This window comes from Amblyraja radiata, chromosome 2 (assembly GCF_010909765.2).
Source record: "Amblyraja radiata isolate CabotCenter1 chromosome 2, sAmbRad1.1.pri, whole genome shotgun sequence".
Classification (NCBI taxonomy): domain Eukaryota; kingdom Metazoa; phylum Chordata; class Chondrichthyes; order Rajiformes; family Rajidae; genus Amblyraja; species Amblyraja radiata.
Window position 1 is genome coordinate 29,667,425 of NC_045957.1, and position 12,699 is coordinate 29,680,123.

A 12,699-nucleotide genomic window follows, 5' to 3' on the forward strand; every position below is an offset into this window, starting at 1 on the left:
AATTCCACGACTGGATTAGGTGTTCCTGGTCTGCTCTGTTTGATCAGTCCCTGGATAACGACAGAGATCTGGTCTGGAGCTGTGAGCATGCTGTCCAGTCGCAATAGATGTAGTGACTGGACCCTCTGTGCAGATACAAGTGCCATCAACATGAGTGTTTTGAGCATAGATTGTTCCAGGTTGAGGGATCTGGCTGGTGGCCATCCCCCGACGTATGTCAGGACCACACTGACATCCCATATATGGGTGTACCTTGGTCTAGGGGGTTAGAGTTGTAAATACCCTTCATTAGTTTGACCACCAGCGGGTGGGACCCCATGGCCTGTTGTCCTGGAGCTTGTTTTAAATAGACAGACAGGGCACTTCTAGCTGTGTTGATGGCTCTGTAGCTGAGTCCTTCATCGTGGTGAAGGTTCGTCAGGAGTTCCAGTACGTTGGTAACTGTAGCGGTTGAGTAGGTGGTCCCTGTATCCAAGCAGTACTTCTCCCATTTTTTGATGCTGGACAAGTGCTGTTTTTTAGTGGATGTTCGGAGGGATGCTGACATGGTATCGACGGTTTGTTATGATAATCCCAGTCCCAGAAGTGGTTTGTGCAGAATCTGCAACCCAGGAGTTTGATTTTTTCATGGCACGGGTGGCTTGTGCCCGACACTGGGTGTTAATAACTCTGGGTCACTGGGGAATACCATCGGAGTTTCAACAACCATGTCATGGAGTATTGGGAACCATGGCTGCGTAGGCCAGTCGGGTACTATCAAAATACCTGAAGCAGAGTCCATTTGTATTGTGCGTAGTACCCGACTGATGAGGCAGAAGGGAGGAAATGCATAGAAGAAGAATTTCCCCAATCCAGCGCGAACGCATCTACCGCTGCTGCCTCAGGGTCTGGTTCCCAAGTGACATACATAGGTACCTGGTGATTTAGCCTTGATGCAAATAAATCGATATCTGGCGTGCCATATTGCTTGATAACTTTTGCAAATTTTTGGGGGTTTAACATCCATTCGATGTTGTCATTAAATTTACGTGACCTGGTGTCTGCCACTGTATTTAGCTTACCTGGCAGGTAAGTTGCTGATAGCCAAATATGTCTTTCGACACACCATTGCCAAATTGTGTTGACCAAGTTGTCGCATGATACCGATTTTATGCCGCCCATATGGTTAATGTAGGCCACCACCGTAGTTTTATCTATTTGTAACCGTACATGCAAGTGATGTATATTTGATGCATATGCTTTTAAACCATAAAAGTCACCCAACATCTCTAGATAATTAATGCCCAGTGTAAGTGGTAATGATGACTCTGGGTTAGTCCATCTACTACTTGTGCTGGATATAGAGTTAGTTGCTCCCCAGCCTTGAGCACTGGAATCTGTTTGGATAACTAACGTAGGGTTAGTGATGATAATAGGGCTGAAACTATGCCAAACGTTTTTTGCCCACCACTGTAGTTCTGATATTGCTTCAGTGGGTAACTTCATGACACGATCATAATGACCTGCATGTCGTTTTGGTGCCTGTACCTTTGCTCTTTGTAAGTTTTGACAGTGCAAAGGTCCGAATTGTGTAGCCGGAAATGCTGCTACCATTTTCCCAATTACTCTGCTACTTGTCGAATAGTTGGTTGTTCGTTGACCATTGATTTGTTGCATGATTGTGCCAATTCAACTGTTTTGTCTCTTGGCAATGTTACAGTCACGTAGACTGAATTAATTGTGAAGCCCAAGTAGTCCATGATTGTGGATGGCTTCAACTTAGATTTATCTGGATGTAAGACAATCCCAGGGTTTCGAACAACAGTTTGGTAGCTGATACAGCTGACATAGTCAATTCCATGGTCTTGCCTACTATTAAGATATCATCAAGATATGCCATGACAATATGTTTTTGTCTTCTTAATATTGACAGAGCTGGTTTTAGTATCTTGGTGCATAATCTTGGGCTGATGTTAAACCATTGGGCAACGCTTTATACTGCCATCACTGCCCCATCCAGGTAAATTTCAGGTATCTGCGATGATCCTTGTGAATGGTACTGAATAGTAAACATCTTTAAGATCAATGCTTGCCATGAAGTATCCTTTGGAAATTAGTTGTTTGGCAGTAACAAACGTTTCCATTTTGAAATGTATATACTTAACAAACATATTTAGTGAAGTTAGGTCAATGATGATGCGACATCCACCATCTTTTTTGGGTTTAGTGAATATATTTGATACGAATTCCAAGGGTTCATGTTTTGTTTTTCCAATGATACCCTTTGTAATTAGTCTCACCAGTTCAGCTTGTCCCTCTCGTTTTTCTTTAACTGAGAGGGAAAATACCCTCTAGGGTGAATGTTGAACTGGTGGCAATTTTTCTAGTATGAATTGTATTTTGTATCCACTAATGCCATTGAGTATATACTGATCACTCGTGATAGACTCACGTGCTTCTTTAAACAGGTGTAATCTCCCCCCTGTTAGTATTAAGCCCCTATTTTCTATATGCTGGTAGGAACCAGACCCACCTACCTCCATGGTTATGGGTATTTCTTCTGTTTCCTGCCGATCCAACGAGTCTTGCACGTTGTCTGACGTGGCGGTGATGTTGGGGGGTGGCGCATTTTCCATGGGGTCCGCTCTGGCCCCTGGTCTAAAGAAGACTTCCGGTGATAGAATGCGGACCCCGAGCTTTCACCAGTCCCATATGGTAAACGTCGACTGGTGGACGCGATGGGGTGCTGCTGCTTGGGAATTATTGTTTTTGGTTTGCTCGTCCCGGGGCCTGCCCTCATGAGACCGAAAGTTTTTTAAGGCCTCTTCCATATCCTTCATATGCTTTGTGAGGTTTTTGCCAAAGAGCAGTGGGTCTGGCTCAGTGGCTGGGGTTTTGCACAACCCTGCAAATTTAGGATTTTATGGCAGGTCTTATGATTTGTTTACGAAGGTTGTGGTCATCTCCGTATTTGTCCACGGAACTAGCAAACGATGTGATGGCTGACGTCAGGAGCCTGAGGATCCGGTGCAGTTTTAGCTCCTGGTTCTGAATATTTGCCCCAACGTGCCCCCAGTTTTGGCTGTTTACAGTCGGCACTTTAAGGGACTCACAGTTCTCTGGAGCTGTATACGTTTCTAAGGCCTCATTGACCACCTGCTCCTGTAGGGGCCTGTTGGAGAGGTGGTTAATGCTGGCCGCTAGTTTGGCCTTTAACGGCCTCCTGCACGTGGGGTTGCCACGTAGCGGTCCACCACACCCAGCAGCTCTTCCTGTTCCTGCACCCCTTGCATACTCCCGACATCTTCAGCCAGCGTCCCCTCTTCTTGACCAGCCCAGTCCTGGTCACCAAAGCTACCCTCGGGTAAGGAGGAAGCAATGGGCAGTGCACAAGGCACTATGGAGGGAGTGCCTGAACTCCCCCTACGAGAGCGCCCCTCGCGAAGCGCGTCTCGCTGGAGCTCCTGCTCCAGGAGCCGCTCCATGCGGCTCATGCGGCTGTCTCTCCCCCGTGCGGGTGGAGAGACGTCCCCGTCCGACAAGTCGGAAGCCACCGGCCGGACGCTACTTCGGTAGCTTTACTTCCAGCCCGCTGCTCAGGCGCTAGCGGGCTGGGCTCGGCACGGTGTCGGGGATGGCGGAGCGCCCGGTAAGCGGTCCTACCACCTTGTTGCTGCCCCCCCCAGATGGAACGCTCCTCTGTTGGAGTCGAGCGGGGGACAGGTTTGTCCAAGAGCCTTTGTTCTCTGCCTGAAATAAAGCAGAAGGCTCCCTGTGAAAGAAAACCCGACCTCAGGGTACTTACCTGACGGTCCGTTCTTTCACCCTGTAGCGGGAGCGCCTGACCCTTTATGCGGCCGCTGTTGCACTGCTGAACGCAATGCCGCGCATGCATGCTGAGCGGGCTCTTCACGTAGTCACTCACGTGACTCCGAAGTAAAATTAACAAATGTGTATGTCTTTCGAGTGTGAGAGGAAACCGGAGCACCCAGAGAAAACCCAAGAGGTCACGGGGAGAACATGCAAACTCTGTACAGGCAGCACCCACAGTCAGGATCGAACCTGGGTCTCTGGTGCTGTAAGCCAGCACCTCCAGCGCTACGCCACCATGCCACCCCGCTATGCCCCACCCCATCTATTGCCATCATTGAAGGCATTTAGTTAAGGGCCTGTCCCACTGTACGAGGTAATTCAAGAGTTCTCCCGAGTTTCCCCTGATTCGAACACGGAGAATTACGGTAATAGCCGCTTGTCGGTACTCAGGGCTCTCGTGGACATTTTTCAACGTTGAAAAAACTTCATGAGTCTTCCCGTGTTTTCCCGAGTACCTGCCGTTAGCGTTACGAGCCGCTAAAAGCCCTGTCCCACTGTACGAGTTAATTCCAAGAGCTCTCCCGAGTTTAAAAAAAATCAAATTTGTGGTAAGCACGGAGAATGAACGTAGCGGGTACGTCGGAGCTCGGGAACGTCTCTTAGCGGTCGTACCGCTAACGGCAGGTACTCGGGAAGACTCGCTAACGGCAGGTAAGCACGGGAAGACTCGTGAAGATTTTTGAACATGATGAAAAATGTCCACGAGATCCCGAGTGGCCATTACCGTAAATCTCCGAGTTCGAATCAGGGCAAACTCGGGAGAGCTCTTGGAAAGAACTCGTACCGTGGGACAGGGCTTTAAGAGACGTCCCCGAGCTCCGATGTACCCGCTACATACATTCTATGTAGTTACTGTTAAGTACTGGAGTCAGATACTTAAATAACCATCGAGAAACCATCAGGTAAAACCAACGTGCCTTTAATCATGGTTTCAGAGGGGGAAAGGAAGAGCGAGTGCTCACACTACCACCAGGGCTTTTATACTAAGCAAGCCCCCTTTGGTGGCTACCGGTATTACAATAGGTGTATGATATCTCTTAAAGGGGCATACACCACAATCCTCCCCCTTTAAAACCCTTAGTTTTACACAAAAACTAAGGGGAAAAGTACACCATACCTACAACAGATCATATAATAGATGACAAAATTACATTATCACCTTCACCTTATATTTTGCAAGCACAATATAATAACACCATCACCAATACGTGAGGGAAAAAAAAAACCAAACACACACAGGAAACATCACTTAGTCAGTCCCGTATTCAATGTCAAAGTTCATCAATCAACCTCTGTGGCGGCCTTGATATTCTGGTTGAGCGTCTTAATCCAGATTCTACAGGCGAACACTGCACTTCCGTGCTAGGGAACACCTGTTTTGGTATTGCAACCACCTGGTCAGGAACCTGTGCTGCTACTTTAGCTGGTGAAATATCCAACTAAGGCATAGGTGCTTCTTTGGCAGCTAGAACAGGATAACAAGACATAGGCACAATAGGTTCCAATTCCTTATTCGACCATTGGCCCCCCATTGATACTGGCTGATCCGAAGCACTTAACCGAGGTTCCAGATGAGGAGCAATAGTAGATTGTACGATTTCATCCACATGCCGGCGAATCTGGCCATCGGCCGTGTTGACTGCATACATTAGAGGTCCTTGTACCTCCGCAACAACTCCCGGCTGCCATTTCTGGTTTCTATAATCGCGGGCAAGTACAGCTTCACCAACCTGGAAACTCCTGGTAAGACGTTGAGGTGCACAATGGAACACTTTCTGTTCCACTTGTCTTCTAAGATCAGGACGAACTAAGTCCAATTTGGAACCCAACTGTCTGTTGAAAAACACCATCGCAGGTGATTGACCTGTTACAGCATGAACCGCATTTCTATAGTTGAACAAAAAATTGTCCAATTTATGTTGCATAGGCAGATCCTCATGTTTCATTGCTTTAAGCGCCTTCTTAAAGGTCTGTACAAAACGCTCCGCCAGTCCATTTGTTGCTGGATGATAAGGTGCCGACGTACAGTGTTTAATGCCATTAGTCTTCAGAAACTTCTTAAAGTCTTCAGATACAAATTGAGGCCCGTTATCCGAACATATTTGTTCAGGCAAACCATACCTTGCAAAAATTGTTCGTAACGTCGCAATCGTCTTCTGAGACGTAGTCGAGCACATCTTTATAACCTCTGGCCATTTCGAATGCGCATCTACTACCACCAGGAACATAGACTCTTGAAAGGGTCCTGCATAATCAATATGAACCCGTTTCCATGGACCAGGCGGCCATTCCCATGGATGGATAGGGGCCAATGGAGGTGTCTTCTGCTCAAGCCGACAGCCAGAACAATTTTTGGCCAATTCCTCAATCTGGCCATCAATACCTGGCCACCATACATATGCACGAGCCAGACTTTTCATCTTAGTGCATCCTAGATGACCAACGTGTAGTTCCTCCAAGATTTGTTTCTGTAACTTTTGGGGGATCACCACTCTAGAACCACACATCACGGTACCCCTGCACGTAGACAATTGTTCTCTTCTTGCTGAATATTGAGGAAAACGAGAATCTCCTTCCGCTGGCCACCCTCGTACTGTTACATCATATACCCCTGAAAGAGTCCTATCATTCCTTGTCTCACGCTCTATACGTTTGTTATCCACTGGCAACACTTCACAAATGGACATATGAAACAATTCTGCCACATCAGTCATTGGTACATCACTTACAATCGGTAATGGCAATCTTGACAAACTATCTGCATTCCCATGCAACTTTGTGCCTCTATACTGGATGTCATAACGATGTGCACCCAAAAACAAGGCCCATCTCTGCAAGCGCTGTGCCGTCATCAAGGGCACCCCCTTTTTTGGATTAAATATCGAAACCAACGGCTGATGATCCGTAATCAATGTAAATTTCTGTCCATATAAGTAATGATTAAATTTTTTAACACCCCATACAAGGCTAAGAGCCTCCCTATCAATTTGGGCGTAATTCTTTTCAGCCGTGGACAATGACCTTGATGCAAATGCAATTGGTCGTTCATGACCCCCTGGAAACTGATGTGAAAGCACTGCACCTATACCATAAGGAGATGCATCACAAGCCAGCTTAATTGGTATTGCTGGATCAAAATGTGCAAGCACCTTCCTTGATGTAATCAAGGCCTTACTATCAGCAAATGCCTTCACACATTCCAACGACCAATTCCATTTCACCCCTGATTTTAACAATCCATTTAATGGATACAGGATAGCAGATAAGTTTGGCAAAAATTTATGATAGTAATTTATCAGTCCCAGAAATGAGCGTAACTGTGACACATTCACCGGAGCTGGCGCATTTACCACCGCAGCAATTTTGTCTGGTGATTTATGCAACCCATGTCTATCAATCAAATGTCCACAATACGCCAGTTGTTCCTTGAAGAAGTCACACTTGGCCTTGTTAGCCCTAAGGCCATAACGTTTTAACCTGCCCAACACCCGTTCCAAATTGGAGAGGTGTTCTTCCACCGTCCTACCTGTGATCAAAATATCATCCAAGTAACATTGGGTACCTGGAATACCTTGCAGCACCTGCTCCATGGCTCTCTGCCACATAGCCGGCGCCGAAGCTACCCCAAAAACCAACCTATTATACCTATACAAGCCTTTATGCGTATTAATCGTCAGGTAATGTCTGGAATCTTCCTCTACCTCCATCTGCAAATATGCTTGTGCCAGATTTATTTTAGAAAAATGTTGCCCTCCTGCCAATGAGGCAAAAATCTCATCAATCTTTGGCAATGGATATTGTACTACTTTTAACACTGGATTCACTGTAACTTTAAAATCACCACAAATACGTACTTTCTGTGCTAATCCCGGGCCATCCGGCAAAGCCTTTTTCATAACCGGCACAATAGGTGTAGCCCATTCACTCCAATCTATCCTTGAGAGCACTCCTTGTTGCTCTAAGTTATCTAATTCAGCTTCCACTGCTGGTCTAATTGCAAAAGGTACTGGTCGAGGTTTAAAAAACTTGGGGGCAGACCCCTCAGTAATTGATATAGTAGCTTGAATACCAACCAACTTGCCAAGTCCTGATTGAAACACCTCTGGAGCTGTTGCCAACACTTCAGCCAATTTACTTTTTGAGGGTCCTATTAACCCCCGCTCCCTATGCTTTACTTCAACCAATTTACTTTGCAAGGGCCCTGTTAACCCCAGCTCCCTGTGCTTTAATGAGTGAATAGTTGACCAATCAAATTTCAGTCTCCTAGCCCACTCTCTACCCAGTAATGGCCGTCCGCCTTCCCTCAGCACGTATATAAACAGATTCCTCACTGTCATACCATTGTACTTGGCTGATACCTCAATCCTTCCTTTTGGCCTAATCTTTTGACCTGTATAAGTTTTTAAAGCAATATTAGTCTTCTGCAACCGTTCTTGTGAAAAATACCTATAATAATCCTTCTCATTTATCACCGTTAACGCTGAACCAGTATCCAATTCTAGTTTCAATGAAACTCCTGAAATGGTCAACATTACCCACATTGTATCCAGTTCTGTTGAATTCTGCACTGCTTTAATCTTTAAGCAACTTACTTCTCTTGCTTCTAAGTCTGAGTCACTACAACTGCTGCTTACACTACTTTCCCTAACTTCATGGACTAACTTGGCCTCAGCCCCCAATGTCCTTGCTCTATAGTGTTCACTTCTACCAGGCTTCTTTGACCTACAAGCCCGTACAATGTGACCCACTTTTCCACATCCATTACATATTTTATCTTTAAACCAGCAATCTTTCTGATGGTGAGTGGTTTTTCCACACCGGACACATCTCTCAGCCTTTGGTAATAATTTATGGGTTTCAAACTCTGGACTCTTCTGTTGTATGGCCGCCGCGCCCTCTTGGGCTTTCTCAAATGACATAGCCATTGTAAATGCTTTGGACAAATCTATATCACCCTCAGCTAACAGTTTTTGTAATAGAGTCTCACTTTTCAATCCACAAATAAATCTATCCCGTAATGCTTGATTTAAAAAATCATCAAATTTACAAAATACAGCTAATGTTCTTAGCTCTGCCAGAAATTGTGCCACAGTTTCTTCTAACTGCTGGTCCCTTTTATAAAATGCAAAACGCTCAGATAAGAACAATGGTGCTGGATTCAAGTGTTCCTTTAATTTATCAGATATCTGTTTAAATGTTGCATTTGCAGCTTTTGTAGGATGTAACAACCCCTTTGCTAATCCATAAGTCTTAGCACCCATATAATTCAATAAATTCACAGCTTTCTTATCATCTGCTATATCATTAACAGTACAGAAAACATCAAATCTTTCCAAATATGTGTCCCAAGTCTCTAAGTTGCTCTCGAAGATTCCAAATTTTCCTTTTATTGCCATGTTGCTCATCAATTAGCTTCAATAAAAATTGTAAAACTTGTAAAATGGCACCCTTCTCTTCCGTTTTTAGGCGTGCCAAAAATGGCAGTTCCCGCTTTTGCACCCTTCTCTTCCGGTTTTTAGGCGTGCCAAAAATGGCAGTTCCCGCCCTGTCTGCGCCCTTCTCTCGCAGCGTTCCTTTTTCCTGGACCCTCTAGGTCCGTTTCCAACCAGTCTCTTCAGCCTCCATCGGGTATACAGGCCTCTTTAACTGCTGAAACTGGAAAACCCCCACCGGCACACTATGCACACTATGCACTACCGACGGTATTCACCCCAACTACCAATGCGTTCCTGGGGCCCGCTCTCCGAGGTCACTTCTCCCCCTTGACTGCACTTTGCCCCAACACTCACAACTTTGGAGCTCTAGTCCAGCCTCAACCACACACCCGCCTCTACCAAGCTTCTTTGCCTTGGGAGGGTGCGGGGAGCGTTCTCCACTCGATCTTTCAGGATGCCGAGGTCGGTAAGACATCAGGGTTCTTTAATCTCGTCGCCACTGTTAAGTACTGGAGTCAGATACTTAAATAACCATCGAGAAACCATCAGGTAAAAACCAACGTGCCTTTAATCATGGTTTCAGAGGGGGAAAGGAAGAGCGAGTGCTCACACTACCACCAGGGCTTTTATACTAAGCAAGCCCCCTTTGGTGGCTACCGGTATTACAATAGGTGTATGATATCTCTTAAAGGGGCATACACCACAGTTACCACGAGCTTGATTTTTTTTTAAACTCAGAAGAGCTCTTGGGTAAACTCGTATAGTGGGCAGGCCCTTTATGGGGATAGGCTGGGCTTGTTTTCCTTGGAGTGAAGGAAGCTGAGAATTGACTTTAGAGTTTAGAGATGGAAACTGGCCCATCAGCCCACCAATTCCTCACCAACCATCAATCACCCTGTACAGTAGTTGTATTAGTGGCAATTTACTGAAGCCAATGAACCTGCAAACCCGCATGTCTTCAGAATGTGGGTGGAAACCGGAGCACCTGGAGGAAACCCACGCGGTCACAAGGGGAACGTGCAAACTCCATACGGACAGCACCCGTAGTCAGGATCGAGCCTGGGTCTCTGGTGCTCTGAGGGAACAAATCTACCGCTGCACCACCATGCCACCATAAACTTGATGGAAGCAAACAAAGTGATAAGAGGGATAGATAGGGTCGATAGTCAGAATCTAGAAATAAGAGGTTTAAGATAGGCATTTAAAGGGGGATTAAGGAGAAATATTATTTTGTGCATAGTGGTTGAATCTGGAATGTGCTGCTAGAACAGGTGAAGAAATCAGATGCGATCACTAAGTTTAAGAATTGTTTAAACAGACACTTAAATAAGCAAAGCATGGAATGATACAGACCTAACATAGGCAACTGGGATTAGAATGGATTGGCAGAAAGAACAGCATGGATGTGATGGGCGGAAAGGCCTGTTTCTGCGCTGTACATACAAATATATAGCTATGATTCGATGTCTTCGTTCTCCATGTGATTATTGCTAAATTGTCTTGCACTGTCTGCGTGTAGACTAAGTACCCCATGATCCAGATTATAAGCACCTCTTATTCATTAATGCATACGTATATTGTCCTATCAATACCTTGACATGAAAAGAACAAATTATAAAAAATAATAAATTCATTATTCATTTAATTTACTGCTCTTATCCCCAGTTACTTTCTGAGCACAGAGGACTCTCCTTTACGGAGACAATTGTACAGGTAAGATTGTGTCTGCTTGAGCATGAGTATTGTGTTACAATCCGCACATGTGTGCATGTATATGTTTTAATGTGTGCATGTGTTTGCCGGCACATGTGTGTGTGCAAGTTGTGCTTGCATGTCAATGGCACGTGCTTATGAGTGTGCATTAGTATCATTGATCTGTGTGAGCGCAGTATCTGTTTATGCTTCTCTGTGTGTGCTGTGTTTGGGTGCATGCTTGTGTATGCGCACATGCATGGGTACGTGTGTGTGTGTGAATGTGCACGCATATGTATGCGACCAGTTATGTGTGTGCCAAATGTGCACATGGGTGTATATGTGCATGAGTGTCCGTGTGACTGCACATGTGTGTGAGCGAGTGTGTGTGTGCGCATGTGCACGCATTCTGTTTGGGTTCTCTGCGTGTGCGTGTGTGCGCACGTATGTACGTGGTCAATTGGTTAGATATTATTCCAAAATCACACAGCATAGTCACAGGCCCTTCGGTCTACCATTGCTATACTGGCCATCAAGTTCCTATTTCCACTAATCCCATTCACCAGGTCCCTAGCCTCCTCCATAAGTGAGTGTGTGATGTGACTACCATGTGCATGAGATGTATCCATCATGGCCAAGCTGCCCACCAAGACAACAGGGACCTTTCCTACTGATGCCACTGGCCCACTAGAGGCCACTGTCCTATGACTGCAACCTACTCATCTCCTGAGGCTCCGCTCATTATTTCCAGGTTAATTTATTCTCAAGATACAATATGGAAACAGGCCCTTCAGTCCACTGAATCCGCGCCAACCAACGATCATCCCTTACGCTAGCACTATCCTGCACACTAAGGACAATTTTACCAAAGTCAATTAACCCACAAACCTGTACATTTTGGAGTGTGGGAGGAAACCGGAGCCCCCGGAGAAATCCCACGCGGTCACGGGGAGAATGTGCAAACTCCGTGCAGACAGCACCCGTAGTCAGGATCGAACCCGTGGCTCTGGCGATGTAAGGCAGGAACTCTACCGTTGTGCCACCGTGCTGCCCAGTTATGTTTGACCGACTCAGCACTCCACCCTCTGCAGTGGCTGGAGTCCTCTCAATGTTTATATCGCTTACAAAATAAATAAATAATTGCTCAGACATGCATAATACAGTTGATTGCTCAGCAGAGTGAGCTTTTAAATGATTTACTTTGGCCCAGCAATTTTCATGCTATGCTGCCTCTGAATCTCCCCCCGTTGATATAATGATATATCGATCCCCAAAGGTAACGTTTGGATTCATGCCTGCAATTGCTCAGAGTCTCTGCTAATCCACACAGAGAGGATGGCGGCCCAAACAGAATAAACGCTTCTGCACAGAGGAGGAAAGGGGCTGGGAGAGTGTTAAACTGACACCTAGTGGTTGACTGGGGTATAGCAGTAAATATCAAAGGCAGAAGTTCAAGAAGTGAGTTTATTGTCATGTGTCCCTGTATAGGACAATGAAATTCTTGCTTTGCTTAAGCACACAGAAAAATAGTAGGCATTTACTACAAAACAGATAAATGTGTCCATATACCATGATATAAATATATACACACATGAATAAATAAACTGGTGAAGTGCAAATAATAGAAAGTGGTTATTAATAATCAGAGTTTTGTCCGAGCCAGGTTTAATAGCCTGATGGCTGTGGGGAAGTAGCTATTCCTGAACCTGGTTGTTGCAGT

The 12,699-nt window shown here is 45.5% G+C and overlaps 1 protein-coding gene across 5 annotated transcripts in view; it reads left to right on the plus strand.

Annotated features, from left to right (window-relative positions):
- Positions 1-12,699, plus strand: part of dpp6 (dipeptidyl peptidase like 6) — a 1,023,588-nt gene that overhangs the window by 970,290 nt on the left and 40,599 nt on the right. For all 5 annotated transcript variants that reach the window (XM_033044183.1, XM_033044163.1, XM_033044144.1 and 2 more), the window contains exon 15: positions 10,953-11,000. In XM_033044183.1, coding sequence (XP_032900074.1) covers positions 10,953-11,000 — 48 coding nt within the window. The remainder of the gene's footprint in view (positions 1-10,952; positions 11,001-12,699) is intronic.